This window comes from Cololabis saira, chromosome 2 (assembly GCF_033807715.1).
Source record: "Cololabis saira isolate AMF1-May2022 chromosome 2, fColSai1.1, whole genome shotgun sequence".
Classification (NCBI taxonomy): Eukaryota; Metazoa; Chordata; class Actinopteri; order Beloniformes; family Belonidae; genus Cololabis; species Cololabis saira.
In genome coordinates, this window is record NC_084588.1 from 28062459 (window position 1) to 28081132 (window position 18674).

At 39.0% G+C, this 18674-nt stretch overlaps 1 protein-coding gene across 1 annotated transcript in view; it reads right to left on the bottom strand.

The window, feature by feature from the left end:
* The window catches only part of strc1 (stereocilin 1), a 30149-nt gene that overhangs the window by 4981 nt on the left and 6494 nt on the right, over positions 1–18674 (bottom strand). Inside the window, exons 5-28 of the mRNA XM_061734914.1 lie at positions 17817–18611; positions 16174–16239; positions 15921–16031; positions 15600–15754; positions 14032–14218; positions 12064–12179; positions 11777–11906; positions 11490–11672; positions 10344–10382; positions 10061–10246; positions 9607–9747; positions 9145–9206; positions 8122–8257; positions 7830–7918; positions 7429–7564; positions 6558–6754; positions 5184–5274; positions 4737–4908; positions 3762–3937; positions 3450–3605; positions 2041–2183; positions 1799–1947; positions 1584–1681; positions 1230–1380 (exon numbers count right to left, since the gene is read on the bottom strand). Of these exons, the coding sequence (XP_061590898.1) occupies positions 1230–1380; positions 1584–1681; positions 1799–1947; positions 2041–2183; positions 3450–3605; positions 3762–3937; positions 4737–4908; positions 5184–5274; positions 6558–6754; positions 7429–7564; positions 7830–7918; positions 8122–8257; positions 9145–9206; positions 9607–9747; positions 10061–10246; positions 10344–10382; positions 11490–11672; positions 11777–11906; positions 12064–12179; positions 14032–14218; positions 15600–15754; positions 15921–16031; positions 16174–16239; positions 17817–18611 (3865 nt within the window). The remainder of the gene's footprint in view (positions 1–1229; positions 1381–1583; positions 1682–1798; positions 1948–2040; positions 2184–3449; positions 3606–3761; positions 3938–4736; positions 4909–5183; positions 5275–6557; positions 6755–7428; positions 7565–7829; positions 7919–8121; positions 8258–9144; positions 9207–9606; positions 9748–10060; positions 10247–10343; positions 10383–11489; positions 11673–11776; positions 11907–12063; positions 12180–14031; positions 14219–15599; positions 15755–15920; positions 16032–16173; positions 16240–17816; positions 18612–18674) is intronic.

Consider the following 18674-nt stretch of genomic DNA (forward strand, 5'->3'; position numbering starts at 1 on the left):
TTTAATTGAAATACATCTTTAAAACAATCAGATCTAAAGGAAATATGGTTTATTTTCAACCCTAAATATTCCTGGATGTTCACGGAGTGCACTCTGCAGAGCTGTTGAAGCCACACTGCCTGCACAACGGTATTTCTCAATCACATGCACAGATCGTTTGTAGAATATGCTGGACCAGAACAAGTAAAGCCAAACCATTTAAATTCTAGGAATACACCCAGTCAAGTAGGGCTTGATGATGATACAGAAATCACATAGGAGGGTACAGCTGGATAAGTGCTGGTCAGAATGTTGTGAGTCCAGTTGGACACAGGTGCTACTGTATCCATGGAATTAAAGTTAAGTTAACAAAAACATAATGTATCTTATACATTATAGCTACCCTGCAAATTAGATATGCCAGATATGCGTTAACTACCACAATTGGAGCTATGATGCTTCTGCCTCATTCTGGCCACGTTTTGGTCATCATGCAAGAATGAAGGTTATACTTTGCTTTAAGATACTGACTGAGGACTTTTGGTCTGTTCAGTTATTTTCTGTTCATTTTTTATGATAAATTGCCTAAACTTTAAAAGTTGATTATTTAATTTTCCATAATTTCCCATTTAATCCTCTTTAATTCCTTCAGAGAGTTTCCAAGTGTGAATGTTTAAATTTCTTTAAAAATTTCCAGAAATTCTCCGCCCCTCTGCAACCCCAGTATACATGAAAAACACCAGGTTTTTAGTGACATCCAGTGGTACAGTGAAAGAGCTGAAATAATAAATAATTAATATATAATATGATAATATAGACTTTATCATACCCAGGACTCTCTCACACAGACTGATGTCAACACAGACATTTGGATTTTGATAGAAAAAAAAAATTATAATTATGTTTTTGAAAAACTAAAAAAAAAGCAATTTTAAGGGGAAAAAGGAGTATCATATTTCTTTGGTTTGTTTATATTTGTTCACAATAATGCAAAAAGGAAAATTAAAAGATACATAAAAGTTACAGGAACATTTTGTTAATAAAGCACATTTTTCATTTTCTTTTTTTAATTATGTTGGCTATGAACAAATACAGAATGTTAAACAATACTGGGATCAAGCCCCAATCACAAAATTACAACATATTGTAAAATCAGTCAATCTGTTCAACAAATTAAGTTAAAAATAAAAGTATTAAACAGTATTTACAATTATCAGTAGAACACAGTCTCAAATATTGTCCTGTTTTACCTCTAAAGTCTACAGGCCTGTTCTCCCAGGGAGTCAGTACCATAGCCAGAGCTGTTCTCTGGACATCAGAGAGAGCAAGGAGCTGCTGTTGAGTTACCGCTGCGGCCTGCTCATAGGAGAACATGTTGATCTGTCTCTGGTGAAATGTCACCTTGGAGAAAAAAAAGAAAAGTAGATCGTGACAGATGGGGAAATCAAAGAACAAAAGGTGTAAAACACAATAAAGAGATGTCACAATGAATGTAGGAAAAACAGCACATAATAACATATTTATATCTATATATTAGTTTTTTCCTTCTTCATCTAAGCTAATGTAAAATATTGAATGAATTGCTAATTCATAATTTGACTTACAGCAAGCTTTTCAGGTGGTATCATTGAGATAGCCATAGGTGTGATACCTTCAATTTGCTCTTTCACCAGAGCTGACATCGCCATATCTGGGAGGCCAGCTGTGAAACAAGAGAGAGTGAAGTTTACCACGGTATCTGAAGGTATTTCAATTTGTGAGCACACATAGCAATGATCGGTGAAAGCAGCTCTCCTAAAACATAGTGAATGCACAATACCTGCCAGCACTCCGACTTCAGCGAACACATCAGTACCCCATGAGCTCATGGGTCCAAAAGCAAGGCTGTGGCTGAGAAGCCCCACCAGAGCCAGAAGCTGCTCCTCTGAGCAGGACAGCCTCAGCTGACCCAGCCAGAGCACCGCCTTACTGCAGCCACCAGGGGGCGACACAGCACAACAAAGTTACTAGTGTCAAGCTGGGCCTCTTTTTTTTACTGGCGTGTGTGGTAAACTTCCTCACCTGAACTCAACGTTATTAAAAGACATGATCTCTGTTGTTTTAGCTCCACATACAATGTATCCCAGAGCCACCAGTGTGCTGGAGTCCAGTTGGCTGGGATTCTGCTTGGTGGAGTTTAAGACGGACGTAAACAGTGCAGCCAGCTGGGATGACAAGAGTTATGATGCAGACTTTAGAAACGCACTCAGTTTAATATAAAACAACAACAACCGTACAAAAAGAACCTTTTTAATATTATTTTGGAAACTTTTTATTTCATTTAATGATATTTTTAGTATCTTGCTTACTCCTGTCAGCTGGAGTCTCAGCTGGAGTCTCTCCCAGCTAGGGTTGCCACCCATCCCGTAAAATACGGAATTGTCCTTTATTTGAGAAAAAAATGTTGCGTCCCGTATTGAACTAATACGGGACGCGATTTGTACCGTATTTTCATTAACTTTTACACCATATTCTAGTGGAATTATTGAAATAAATGAACCTTTACACCATATTCTAGTTGAATTATTGAAATAAGTTAACTTTTACACCATATTCTAGTTGAATTATTGAAATAAGTTAACTTTTACACCATATTCTAGTTGAATTATTGAAATAAATTAACTTTTACACCATATTATAGTTGAATTATTGAAATAAATTAACTTTTACACCATATTCTAGTTGAATTATTGAAATATATTAACTTTTACACCATATTCTAGTTGGATTATTGAAATAAATTAACTTTTACACCATATTCTTCACCTGTAGGCTATATTATACATCTGGGCTGATGTGGACATACGTAGCATAGGAGGCTATTTCAGTTGCTAGTATGGTTGGCTGTCTGTACAGTCATGCAAGTTCAATGCTATTAAAGCACTTTAAACTTGAAATCAAAGCATTTTGTTTTTTTATATAAAAATTTTATATAAAAATAAACACATTTTTATTCAGTTTAGAAGTTTTGGGGGCTTTTTTCTTTTGGCTCCTGCGCTGCTGAAATCAGGGCGTCCCTTATTTCTATTTCTGAAAGGTGGCAACCCTACTCCCAGCTCATTACAGGGCTACACCCTGGTCAGATCAGCAGTCTATCGCAGGGTTACATCTACAGACAAACAACCATGCACGCTCACACACCTACGAGCAATTTAGAATCATCAATTGACCAAACATGCACGTTTTTGGACTGTGGGAGGAAGCCGGAGAAAAGCCACACAATAACCTTATTGCTGTGAGGCAACAGTACTAACCACCAACCCACCGTGCTGCCCAGTTTGATTTCTGCTGCTGTTGAATTCTGTTAGGTTATACTGAGAGGTGTTTTTAATATTTAATCTATTCTTCCTTGGATGGTAAAAATACTGGAAAAGAAATAGGAAATGCACTTTTCAAAGGAATCATCAATGGGGAAAAACCAAACAAGTTACCTGTCTGTTGCTCCAGGTGCTGACAGCTCCCATAGCACCGATGCTCCTCCGCTCCGTCAGTGGAAGAGCGCTCAGCTCCTCTGGTGACAGCTCTGTCGCTATTCTACCCAGCTGAGCAATCAGAGACTGGGAGAAGGAAGAGACAGGGCCATACATCTTCATACATGAACATGAAGTCGGGGTGGTCCGGTAAAAGACAAAGTATAAATACAGTGTTAAAGTCCAACCTCTTTAGAGACAACTGCAACACGCAGCTTCAAATGAACACAGGTTAGGAGTAGTTAGATGGAGTACGTTACACATGAAACCAACCTTTTTGACTCTGCTGAGCACCGCACTTCGTTGGTAGGATGCAAGGAACGGGTCATGGCCCATCAGCTCCAGACAGTTGGAGAAAGCAGACGGAGACATGCTGGTTAGACTGTTGGAGGTCCATGCAGAGGGAGACGTCGTCTGCAGGACTTCACAGGTAGGAACCATGGGAGTCGCTGTGATATGAGGCAGACAAAGCCGGAGTCACCATCATCATATAAATATTTATAATGACAAAAAGTAAACCTTTTTTTTACAACATTTTGTTGTTAAACTTTAAAATTACAAGTCAGCCAGCTGCATGACTTCCTATTTGTGCCCGAGAAATTAAATACAGATTGTATCGTTACTTCAACCTCATATGAGGTTTTTTTTTTATACATTCGTTACACAAGACACAGATTTAAAACAACCATATCAAAGATTTGAAGCAAAATATGACGAGATGATTGTTAGATGGAAAAACATATTTATGGGATAGTCTGGTTTGGACTATCACTCCATCATAACACAATATAAATGTGTTTTTTCACAGCAGTGAATCAAAATGTTCTACTCTGAACTGAAATATAACTTTTAATGTCCTTTGAATATCAAAACTTTTTAAGTTAGTTTTATATTTTATAGGAGTTGTCCCAAATTGAAGGGAAAAGTTGGTTGTCTGGCAACATCAGATTCCTGAAAAATCTTGCATAAAGAAATAGCTCTACACATAATTGAAGCCTGTTAAATTATGTTATAATGTGCAACAAGTTTTGTTTGTGAGATGTGATCTATAGATTTTACTTATATCTGGACAAAGTCATGCTACCCATTTATCCTGGCTGTAGTTTATTTCATAAAATATGCAATTTTTCCTTTGATTGTCCAGTTAAAGGTTCCTCAGATATGTGGCTTAATTTCTCAAGCACTGCATACTTTTAGTGAACACCACAACCTTATTTCAGTGATAATACAAACCAAAGTAATGCTTACGTGACTGAGGATACATTCTGAGGAAACCCAGGAAAAACTGCAGAACATACTGCTGTTTTTCAAAAGCCGTCTTCCTGTCATTCCCGTCTGCACAGAGGGCTCCCACATCTCCACGTTCCCACTCACGATGGCTCATGAACAACTTCTCTATACGCCCCACTGACATCAGCTCCTAAGGGAACAGAAGAAACAAAAACAATAAACGGATGCATGCCATACAGGAAATCAGCAACTTCCCTCGCCTGACACACACCAGAAAACTGACACCAGGGGGATTTCTTACAGCCTTCAGGGGCGTAACCTGGCCTGGGCTCAAGTTCCAATCACAAAATTACACCATGTTGTAAAATCAGTTTGTCAATCAAATTGTCCAGAGCAATTGACATTTTCAGACCAAATGAAGTTAAAAATGTAAAAAAAAAAAGAAAAAAATGATAGAAGACCTACCATTGGAATCTGCTGCAGTATGTCAACTGGCAGGAAGAAGAGGAGGCGTCCCACCTGACTGAGTGTTGTCTGGTTCCAGGTCTCCACAGGACTATCAGCAAACATAAACACTATGAGCTGGAATGGCTGCAAAGAACCTTTGTCGACTGAAACTTCCGCCATATAAATTGGATTACTTAATTTCCTCCTTTAATGCAAAACTTTGATTCAAAATCCTTACAAGGCTCTTTTTTTTGCCTTTGATTGGCTGCTTTTGCTGCTAAGAGAACCTGGACTGTGCGACTCCAAGCAGCACGATGACACAATAATACATACATAAAACCAACGTCGTTTAAACCACACACAACCTTTTACATTTTTAAAATATATTACTGATGTAATGCCCAAAAATGCTGAAAATGTTTGTGACAATAATTGTTACACTAAACTATCTGGTCACTGTCGTAGAAACCATTTTGGAAGGGGACAGTCACTTTTAAAAAGATATTTGCCAGCTGATGAGATGTGTATTCTGGTTGACTTCAACCAGTCAGTTCAAGCCTAGTAAAATCAAAGTTTGGTTAAATCCAGTTGAGAGAAAAGTAATATTTTTCTACACTAATAAACTCTTAAGCTCTGTGGTGTTGCAGCAAACAATATTTGTTGGATTTAAAAAAAAAAAAAAGTTTTAATTAAACTGCCTTTACTGAAATGGTTGGTTAAAGGAGCTTGAGGCTCCTTTTAAGAAATGAGACTCTCTAGCGCCACCCTTCACCACGACGGCCGTTGGGGGTACTGCAGCCAACAGTGAAGCCGGCACGGGAGAACGGGGAGAATCCCGTGCATGCAGCGTCATGTGACGTCACATCCGCAGGACAGCGCGGGAAATTCGGGACCGAATTGCAGCACATTTTGCAGCACACAGCCTGTTCAAGGCAAAGGAGAGATACACTAGAGGGCTCATTCTTTTGGGTTTGGAATGCTTCATCTGACATTATTACTAGAAAACTTAAAATGTATACAGATTTTTTTCATAAATCCTGCCACAATCCGGCCTCAAGCTCCTTTAAGTCTGGTGTCGGCAAAGTTGGTCCTAAAGAGCCACAGTGCTGCATGTTCTAAAGCAGGGGTGTCAAAACTCGGTCCTTGAGGGACAGTGTCCTGCATGTCTTAGATGTTTCCCTATTTCCACACACACCTGATTAAAAGGTCATAATCAGCTTGTCATCCAGGTCTGCACAAGTCTGCTAATGACACAGCCATTTGTATCAGAGTGTGTTGAAGCAGGGAAACAACGAAAGCATGCAGGACTGCCGACCCCTGGGTTAAGTAAAACATACGGACATTGTATTTTCTTTTCCTGGACAATTAGTGTTCAGTTAGTAACAACTTCACCCCAAAACAGCTGGGTCTAGCAGGATCCGAGCCATGATTTCCATTTTTCTGCTGCTGTAGCAAAGCTCCTTGAGGAATTCCAGATTTTTACTGAAGAAGCCGCGGTCCACCTGAATGAAAACTTCATCCACCACAAACGGTGCCATAATGCCCAGCGAGCGAAACTCCTCCTCAGTGAACAGCCCCGTGTACATGCCCTGCAGAGAAACAGCCAGCAACACACTCAAGCTAATACGTACAACTTTGACTACCGGTATGCAGAATCCTTGAGAAGGATCTGGTTCCAGCATCGGCTGGTGGTAGATGTGATCTGATCTTCATTGAAGTCGCAACAATAGAAAAAAGAACATGCTTTTATATATATATATATATATATATATATATATATATATATATATATATATATATATATATATATATATATATATATAAGAAAACTCCACACAAACATCTCTTTGTTAATGTATGTCATGCAGTCATGGGTCACGGTATAGCTACTGTACTACGGTACAGCCATCAAGTGAGCTTCACACATGCATAGATCTTTTGCCAGCCACAGGGAGTACCACACATCTTCACATCAACGGTCTGAAAGGATAAAGGCTATAAATGTAAGTAAATGTAAGTATTTAAGAAATAATTAAACCACATGATTGTTTGGCTGTTAGTGACTGTAATTCATGCTGCACTTCTGCTAAACCACCAGATGCTTTGAACAGGGCTGTTGAAAAAAGATATAATGTGGTCTTTAAGTTCAGACGAATCAATCAATCAATTAAAGCTTAGAGCTGTCAATTATCATCTCCCTATTTCTTTGTCATTGTTTTATCTTTGGTTTGGTTTAAAGACAAGGGGAAACTGCTCTACATACCATCCTCTGGACTATTTTATCTACCAGCAGCTCCTGCTTGGTTCTAGACAGCATAAGAAAGTGACGAGGGTCCTCAACAATCATCCCCCTCAAAGTGTCCATCACATCTGCAGAAAACTTCTTGATGGTGCTCACCCTGAAGGCATACACACACAAAACATTTTTTTTATCCAAATCCCATTTATACACATTCTGCATCAAAAGTAAAAATCAAAACATTTATTAATTTATTTGTGAGAAAATATACATGTTGGATGTTTGTGGGGCAGAAAAGAACATAGAGCAAGGTGCACAGGGGTTTCTTTCCTGCACAGGCCACATAGTTATTTGGTAAATTTAAAATGATTAATAAGCAATTCTTAGGACTCATTCTGAGAGTGCAATATCAAGGTTTGACTTACGGCATAGACAGAGCAATTTCCACTCCAAGATCTCCAAGCAACTCAGGGAAAAACTCAAACTGATACAACTCTTCAACCAGACACTTTTTCTGTCAGAGGAATACAGAAAACATGTCAATGATCATGATCAATGGTCCCTGAAACTGCCGAAACTGACAAAAAATGAGAAGAAATAATATTTTTATGAATACTTTTGTCAGTTTCAAGATATTTCAGTGAGCATTGTGGTTTTTTCTGTCTTTAATGGAAGAGTATCAAGCGTATATGTGATCAGATAAACGGTTCAGCTAACCAGAGAGGTGTGCAGAAGCCCAGGCTGCTGTCTGAGGAAGGCCAGGATCTTTCTCACTGAAGAAGGTGACGGATCGGCCCGGAAATGTTCTTGTAAGACTTTGCAGGTCACACCCTGACCCAACGTTCCCAGATTCCTAATGGCATCAGGAACAGATATCAGTGATAGACATTAGTCCATGGACCCGACCAGATATCAGTACCACTCAAGGTGACAAACTTGCTTATAATTTTTGAAAATATCAATGTCTGTAGATGATATTCTGGTATGATAACCCTTCCTGAGTGGCAGCTGTATCATAGTTATCAGCTCATGAAGTTCAGAAAATTACATTTTAGATGCTTGTTTATTAAACTAAGCTGGTTCCTTATCTCATTGTGTTGTCCTTTATGTCCTGTATCTGCACGATAAAGACCAGTTTGTGGCTGTTATAGTTTCATAGGAGCCTAATGATGCTCTTCTAGTTTAAGGCTCACAATGACCTGTAACAATGATATAGTATGGGGTATATTATACATTTCCTGAATCCTTATGGTCCTGTGAGTATTCCAGTTTTTGTATTTTGTGTCTCTGTTGTTCCAAGATAACACAGGGATAAAAGATAGTATCTCATTTAGGCGAAAAGTGTGTAAAAATGTGTGTCTTTTATAGTTTAAAGTGCTGCAGTGACCTCTATGTTGGTCAGAAAGATTCACATCTTAGCTTGAATGAATGCTTAAAAGGTCCCCTTTAAAATGATACCAAAGACAATATTGTGAAACATTGACAGATATCCAGTACATGAGTCTAAACCAGGATATGCAGCAGCATCTAAAATGTCATGGTGGGTGACTTCATGAGCTGATAACTATGATACAGCTGCCACTCAGGAAGGGTTATCATACCAAAATATAATCTACAGACATAGATATTTTCAAAAATTATAAGTAAATTTTGTCACCTTGAGTGGTACTGACCCATGGACTATATGGGTCATCTGTAAAATTAAACTGTTATCAAATTAATAACATCCATTATACTTACAGAAAATGTTGTTGTATTTGATTTGGATTAGCCTCAAGAAGCTTTTTGAAAATGGCAATAGCCTGAGGAGAAAAAAAATAAATAGCTAAAAACAGCAGTTTCCATGACGACACACTTAGGCGATCTGATATCGAGATAGTTTTTCTCCCTGCCCATTGACGGTGTCAGTGACAATGACATGGTCTCTATTGTTTCTTGATTAATAATTGAGCAGACCATCAAGTTGTTGACAGAGACAATACCTCAGGACATAAGAGGAAGCGTGAAGACATCAAAACACAGTGTTTGATGCTTTGAATGTGTTCAGGGATTAAAATGTACTCTAATCGTTTAGATATCTTTGTAACTCTTTGGCGTATCTGTTTCGCGCCTCTGATTTTGAACTAAAATGTTGTTCCACAAGAACAACTGCTACAGTTTTTTGAGTAGCCGTAAAGGTTGAATATCAGTAATACGTGATACCTGCTGTGTGTTCCATTGTTTTGTGGACGTGTTGGAGAGTTTGTCCACAAGCAGACGAGTCCTGGGCAGGACGCTGAGCAGGGGCGTGCAGCTGAGCAAAGGCTCCACGTCGTTCAACCAGTTGACAACTTCTGGAAAACCCTGATTCAAACAAGAGAGACAACGCACGGAAGAGAACTTCAGACACCCTCTAAGGAATAGTGAACAGCTTAATGGTTTAAATACAGTATACTTTATAAGGAATTCAGTGCTGCGAGGAAGTACATTTATGACAGAAACAAGATATTCTGGCCTTAGAAAAATACACTTTGTTTAATACCATTCAGTTTTATTCTGATCGGTAATGTAGATTCACATTTTTCGGTTCTGATTGTAATCTACTATAACTTGAAAATCGAGATTTTGTCATAAAAGTCCTTGATTCAGTGTTAATGGGCCTTAATCTGTGCTGTACCCATAATTTGGTGGTGATGGCGATTGCCACTGGTGGACAGAGGCCTCGTCTGTATGGCGGGCCCTCTGTGTATTGGGTGATGCCCCTCAGGGAAGACAGCAGTATGTCGGAAGTGAGGCTCAGCAAAGTCTCCGTCTTCACTCCTACAATGAGGGAGCCCAGTTCCTGCAGCTGGGCTGGGACCAGCTGGTGGTAGGGAGGAAGTCATGACAGTCAGACCACAAAATGCAGAGAGCAGATCTTGCACTAAATGTAAATGCATTTACATCACACAAGAACTCACTGTGTTACTTGAAAACAGCTTTTCCACAATTATAGAAGCCTGAAACACAATAAAAAACAAAGGGAAAAAAAGTGTTAACATTTATTTTTATGTAAAGCCGGATAAAATATTGAATTCTGAGATCTTTTCTCCACTGGTTTATTATTAGATTGATTGTGGCATCAACTATAGTTCTGTGGAAAGGAATTATCTTCAAAACATGGGTTCAAAACTCTTCAAGACTGAAGATTAATTCTCCACTTAATATTTTATTGAAGGCTGAAGTAAAACTTCAGGTTGTTTTTTTTGCAGTGAAGTGGTGCAAAAACCTGCAGTAACCGAGACTAGAGCTTAAAAGGTAACATTTTATTTTATCTTTTATTTTAGATCATAAAATTGGTTGGTTATCTGGCCAATAAATATGTCATTCAGATTTGTAGAGTGCTGTAATATCACATTACCAACTCAAAGCAGAATTATACAGCTTCTCCAGTTAAATCCCCTCCAAGCAATTCAAATCACACTGCATCTGTGGAAGTTAAAAGTTAAAACTCTTTGTTTCTGTCATTCTGTTCTTTGCTTCTAAGGACACATGTTCAACAGCAATTTTATTGTTAACTAAAGAAAGAATGAGCCAATACAGATACTACTAATACAATGTCCATGGAAAACCCAAACTCTTTCGATGTTCTTTTCATTTTAAATAAAATTAATCAATGAAACGGGATGCATACCAGCAACAATTCCCAATATCGGCCTCTTATAGCCTAGATCAAACAAAAGATTGGACTTGCAGTGAAACCAAGGATTAAAAAAGGAATGTTGATGTGATTTTTAGGTGGTTTGTTACCTGCTGGCTGGCTGATATTGTTGCTTTAGCCTTCCTTTAACTTAGTGTGCACAGTATGTGAGCTCTCAGGCTAAATTACATGCTTTTTTTTGTACAGTTGTCATGAAATTGAGGAGTTTTTTATGTTTTATTCATTAGCACCCCTTGAAGTTCATAGCTGTAAAACCCCTGTACCCTCATATAACACAATCAGAGGTGTAAATTCATGTTTCAGAAGGGGAGCTGGTTTTGTAACTCTTCATTGTTTTGACCAAAGCGTGTCGAATACACACTTTATTAAAACGTTGGAAATCTGTGTCCAAAAGAGAAAGCTTGACCTGCTCTGAGGTGAATGAGATGGAGCTGAGGGCAGGGAGGACAGCATGCAGCTGCGATGCGGTCAGGCCCTGCAGAAATGTTATGCCAAGTGACGGCAGCAGGGGTGCGAGCTCCGTCAGTCGGTCAGCAGACAGTGAGGATGGGACCTGTAATTCTGAACTGTTGAGCAACAAGCTGGAAACCTGGAAACAAGGTTCAGAGCACACAAAGAAACGCACGCATTTTTACATCAAGTCTCCTAAACTGCAGTTACTTCATGGAAACACACAGACTTTTCTGTTCGTACCAGTTGGCTGGGCATACTGAGCCCACTGCGCATGCAGTTCATAGCACTGTCCTGGATGACCCCGAAGGCCTCGCTGTTTCTGTACGCAAGGAGGTCCGCTGGGTCTGCCAGGCAGGACAGATTTCCCAGCCTGAAATTATAGGCAAGAAGCTAAAAATCAATGTGTAGGATTTTCTCTACGGCATCCTCTGATGAGTCTGACACTCATCAGAGACTTCTGATCAGAGACACTTACCAGTTTACATGTACAGAAGGGTTTGGCATGCCTTGACACTGCCAATCCTTACCTGATAAAGTCCTGAGCTGTCAGGTTCTTGTGTGTGCCGATGATGCTGCAAGCAACGAACTCCTGCTTTAGTGAAGGAAGAGTGTTTCTCTGCAACAAATCCAGCCCATCCAGCAACTGCACATCAAAATAAAGACAGAAATATACAGAAAAGAAAAGTTTTTTTGTCATGATGTGGGATAATTCACACATTGCACCTTGTTTTGTGTGTGTTTGTGGGTTAAAAATCATACTATAAATCCTCTGATCGTAGTTTTAGCTAATTCCAATCTCAGATAAACAATGAACTGGACCTTGATTTTATTGGGAAAGACCTCCCTTCTTGTGATTATCAGCATTGCTGATCTACATAGATAGTAGTATAAAAGCCTTAAACTGAAATTACTTTCACTTGACATCACACAAAAAAAAAATAAACCCCCCATATTCTGACAAAAGAAAGTCCACATGACAATAATTAACAGACTTTAAAAACGATAATAGCACAGATTAATATATGCATTTATAGCAAATATTTCTTTAGTATTATATTCTCATTTAGTAAAATCCAAGTTAAATCCATTTTCCATGGACTCTGGATGTAATTATTCTTAGGATTTGTGTTCTGAGATGTCTTTTACAGTATATTTACTCTGTTGCATGATTAAATTGAAGTTATTGAACTGGCACCAGTGTGGAAGGAAATAATTTTAGTTGTAAAGTGGCTCTCATAATGGTCTCAAACAAAGTTATCTGCAAGATTCACACCCAAAGATTTAAAATACTTTAAATCCCTCAAACCAGTGTTATCTCAAAGAATAAAAAAAGCCAAATAGTATTATTTTGTACCCATCTCGTTGACTTTTGTATCCCTTAAGGTTAGATAGCATTTCTGGAGGTAAAAGTGAAACAATAAAAACTCCTCCTGTCTGACTTCTATCCATTAGATGCAGTCATAAGCATCATAAGACATAAAGGTTTTACTGGTCCAGTTTGTGGATTTCTTTGAAATCTAATAAAAGTAAGCAGTTACACCTTGGCATCCCTTTCCAAATGTGTGAAAGAGTCTGGTTTGTGCGATGCAACAAAAATACATTGTTACACTTAAGTTAACTTGAAGAATATTTTTTTTAGTATATACACAAGTACAACAAAATGATTTTAGTATCTTTACTGAACAAAACCAACTGCATTCGGATGTGAACCTAGACTTGTATGCTAGCTACAAGTCTGACAAAAACACAAAGAAAGACAGGAAAAGCGATCAACTATATGATCAACGCGATTTGCATATTAAAGGTCTCTTTCATGAAAGATTACTAAAAGGATCAAGTCCAATTTATGTGCAACCACAATAAAATTAAATAAATGAATACAACCTGTTTAGAATGTTAATTTTTTTTAAAGTTTTTGTCAAGATCATGTCAGAGATTTATTTTTGCATATAAATGATAAAATATAAGTGGATTGTAAGGAGGTGATACCTTTTGGATTAGACTGCAGGTATAACGTTTTTCAACTGAACATATTGGACAATTTGGACTAAATAAAAGGATGTATCCACAAATTTTACTTCTTTAGGGAACCCTATCAACAGATCAAATATTGAATATATTGTTCAAATAATTTAGAAATGTCAAGAACGAACAGTCAGCAGGGACTTCTAGCACTCATTTATTAAACCTCTTTTAACTTTATATCTGCATTTGTGATAAGCTTATTAAATCTAAATGAACTTAAATTAAAACAAATATTTTCCCAGGATGCTAAACAATTCCTTTAAAACCTTCTCCCGCGATGCTTTAAGGTCAGTAGTCCTGATCTTATCATTTTTAATGAACAACAATAGCCACGAGTGTCTGACACCACGGAGACAGAGGACTTTGTTCTCTTCCTTTGACTGCGTGGGTTCTGCTGCGCCCCGGGGCTAATCAGTGTGTCCCGGCTCATCAGGTTTCCCGACATGTCAGAGCTCAAAAAGGGACGTTACCTGAGCAGGTGAGAGGTGTTGGAAGCTCTGGAAGGGCAGGTAAGCGATCAGGTTCCCGGTGTCCCTGATCAGCGACTGATGACCTCTGGTGATGTTGGAGGGAGACAGAACTTTGCTGTACCACAAGCCAAAGGCCTCCCGCTGGTCCAGGCTCATGCCGTTTAAGTTTCTGTTAATAGTTTCCCGCCTAGTAAAAAAATAAAGTAAGATATTGTTTGATTTAGTGTGATATCCTATTACAGTTTTAAGCTTGGAGCAGATTTTTAGAATTGTTTTTAAGTAAATGAGACGCACCAAACCAAAAGATTTTAGGAGAAAAGCTTTTGGTCCGTTTTCTTTGTAAAAAGATGAGAGGATTGTCACAAATCTCATACGTCTGTTGAACTTCAAGCATAAACATATCTTACAGTCTATACTGCAAACATTTAGCTTGACATAGCCCAAATGTAAAACTCTGTATTAAATAGAAAAGTAAAGACTTGATATATTCTCAGAGGTTTTTGTGTGCCACTTATTGTCTTATTGTTGAAAATTTAACAGCATTAGACAAAGAATCTAACTTTTTTTTCTCCTTTTACCAGTCCTGATATTACCTGACCCGGTTATGGCTTCATATTTACGGATTTATAGCATCTTTGAACTTTTCAGCCTAATCTCCAGAATGTGAAAAAGAGCCATTAAAGTGTGATGTGACATGAAATACAGCCCCTTTCTGCACTGAAATCCTTCACTCTGGATGAATAATGCATGATCCTGGAGCCCTGTGACACATCACTTTTCACAGATGCCTGACACCAGAGGTGTGTTCAATGTAGGTTAACTAGATTAATTAATTGGGCACAAATGAGATTAATTACAAATCTACAAGGATGAAACACAGGGAGATGCTCGGTTGTTAAACAAACACTCAACGGGATCTGTCAGTGATGGCTCACCCCAAAGTTACTTAAAAGATAGATAGTGGGGAAAAAGGGGGGACATAATTGCCAATAACACTGTTAATTTGTTCTCTTTAGCATGTGACCCAGTGGAAGCCCAGCTATGATTAAGATACACTTTATGAGTATTCAATGACATCTGTTCATTTCTGACCAGGTTTCTGTCAAGTTGCAACATCACTTTTGCTTGTCCTCCATCCCGTGTATTGGATGCGGCTATTAATCCATTTAGTCTGGTTTATTAATCCATTTAGTCTGGTTCTAACACCTGAGGGCTTTCTGGAAACCGTCAAACTCTCCATGAAACCATTTTGGAGAAACTTGAAACATTCAATCAAAACCATTTGATTGAATCATCTACTTTTATTTTAATTTGCTAACTTAGCCCTGATGCATAACACAGTCAGAGAAAGAATGAATTAATCAAATTAAGAGAATATAACTTCACAAACAAACTTAGAATGGCTTAGAACAATATTAAGCTACCATCTTTCAGAACATGGCACACACAGTTTTCATGTGTCAAGATACGACACTGCTGTTTGATTGAGTGGTATTAAACTTGATCAAATGCTCTTTAATATGCAAGTACTCATCACTGAATGATAAATAGATGACTTTATGTCTTACGCGTTGACGTTGCTCTGCAGGGAGGGCAAAGACTGGATGTCCGCTGGCCTGGCTGCAACCAGCAGTGGGGCCAGCTCAGGGAAGAGTTTATCATCCACTGCCAAGTGAGTCTGGAGCAGCACCGACACCATGGTGGACAGGTACTGATCAGACACCTGAATAAACAGAAACAAATCCCGCCAGACACAATCCATCACTGTAGTGAAGAGACACGAAGCAGGTGCGTAAGCAGCGATTCAGAAAATTAAAACCTCCTGGGGAAAAAAAATGCGTGGTGTGTGAGCGGGCGTTCAGTAGATGTGCAATGATGAAATCATTCACCTGCAGTGTGTTTTTGATTCTGCTGTAGTACTGAAGGATCAGTCTGACGGTGCTAATGTGTGCTGCAGCCAACACTGGCCTCAGGCTGCTCAGCGGTAAACTGTAGTACTCCTGGACATAAGGAAAATGTGGGATCAATGAATACGATAAAAGATATACCAAATCATTATTTAAAAAACAATAACAAACAGAAAACTAAAAATGTCAAACATTGAACATGATTATCTGTAACGTAATGTTAGGTGCATCTAACCTTGATGAGAAGCAGCTCATCACCAGTCACTTCTCTGGTCGTCTGCAGCAAGCTGCTGAGGACAGTCTACAGCAGGACAACACACACACACACACAGGTTTGTGTACAGCTGTTACAGAATTAATGGAGTTTAATAGCAACATCCAATCTGAGTGTCATTGTTAAATCAGGTGTGAACCCGGAGAGATTACACCCAGAGGAAGAGTTCCTTCTCGTCGATATCAGTGACAGGGGTGTAACCCAACACCTGCCGCGGGCCAGGGGGCCGCTGCTTTGCACCGACGCTAACGAAAACTGATTCAATTAATATTTATACCGACTCTTAAATCAATTACGTGCTCTACAAAGAAACAAATAAAGACTGACTCAATAAAAGATATAGATACAGAGAGCATTTCAGGGAAATTACCTCAAATGCACGTTATTGATTCTCATTGACAAACACAAATCATTTCGTTTTCATACTAAAAACACTGTAATTCAAATCTGTAGAAAGTTTTCAACTTCAGCTACTGATGCAAAACAATAGTGATCACTGAATTACTTAGGTACATCTCAAGAAATTTGATCATGAACAAATATTTTCATATTTTTCCTCATTTCAGAATGTGAAACTCATATATAAATGTTTTACACAGAGCGAAACATTTCAAGCATTTTGTTTTCTTAATTAAGGCTAACATATAATGAAAATGTAAAATGTAGCACCTCAGAAAATTAGAATATTGTTCAAAATTTAGTTTTAGTTAGTCAGCTAATTAACTCAAAGCAGCTCCAAAGGTTTCCTGAGCCTTTAAACGTATCCGTCTGGGTCAGCAGGCTACAGAGTCACAGGGAAGACTGCTAACTGCACACACGTCCAAAAGACAGTCATCTACACCCTCCACAAGGAAGGTGAGTCACTCAAGGTCACTTCTAAAGAAGCTCCTTCTTCACAGAGTGATGTTTCGTGACGTTTTGAGTGCATTTTGCTCTTCAGACTCAGACAGAGTCTGAAAAGCAAAATGCACTTGAAACGTAACGTGTGATGTGCTAAATAAATCTGCACTGGGGAGCAAAAGTGTGCGGTCTCCTCTCTTGTTTTTTCCTGGTGTAATGAATCTATCAAATTTGAGTTTCACTTTATGAAATGAGTGACAAAAAATATTGAACTTTATTATATGCTAATTTTTTTAGCTGTACCTGTATACTATTATGTAAAATGTGCGCATCTACTGTACTAGAACAATTTATAGACTGTTTTGGTTTAATTTAAGGCTATTTTTAGTCTTCTACACTTAATTAAACTGCATTATATCACAAATATAAAGATAGCATAGTTGTTCTACAACACTCACACTTTATCCGCCTCCACCTACAAGTCAATGCAAAGATAATCATGACTGAAATGAGATTAGAATTTCAGTTTATTTATGTTGATGCCATACACGTATGACTTACTTGCAAAAGATTAGTTCAACACAGTCATTTTTTACCTTTATTCCTCTTTTCCCCCTTAGAAAACTTTTATTAAATATATCTTAACTAATTAAGATATCTTCTCAAAACATTTGCCGATAATGGTTTCAGGCGGCATTCTTAAGGCCAAGTACTTCATTGTACTGTTGTACCTTTGTTTTGAACAGCTGCACAGGGATACCTACCCCAAAGCACTGGAGCAACACCCTCTTCGGCTCGGGGTTCTTTTCCCTCTCGAAAAAGTCAACTACAGACTTCAGGACACTTTGCCTTACGGTGTCTTTGACATGCCACAAAGAGCCCTGGACATCCTCAACGGTCAGCACGACCAGTACGGTTGTGCTGACTGCCCGGTCCAGCATAGCAGCAACAGGTGCAGTGAGCATATCTTCTGCCCTGGATCTCAGATTCTCCACCCAGCAGCGTGCTATCATCTGCAGGACCATATTCTGAGTGGCACAGGGCTTACACGCCGAGGCGAAGTAGGTAGGGCAGATCCAGCCAAACTGCTCCATCACATTTTTGGAAACGCAGGAAACTGGGCCTGGGGTAGTGCTGTTGGTGTAGGTGGTGCACATGCTGCTGACCCACGCACTGGATGGCTCCCGGGAGAGGACAAGGAGCAGACCAGAATTAGGGCAGATGGATGAGACAAAATTGGCCTGGTCATGCTCCCAGCACAGAGTCAGGAGAGCAACATCTGGAGGAGATATGCTCCAGCTGGAGTAGTGACACTGCTCAGCAGGGTCGACTACAGTCCCATCCCCATCATGCCCCCCACCCGCATCGGGAGAAATGCCTGAGTGGTTGGCACAGTGCTGCGTCAGCCAGACGTTGTCCTGGTTGGCCAACAGGTTCTGGATGATTGTATCATGGGAACAAACGATGGAGGTGAAGTTGAGTGGGTCGAGCTCAGCGCAGAGGGCGAGCTCAGTCATATCCACGATGATGGGTCTGGTCCATTCAGAATACCTGCACAACTAAAGTTCAAAAGTACGTCAATACAGGAAGATAACATACGGTAAATAGAATACTTCAAACTA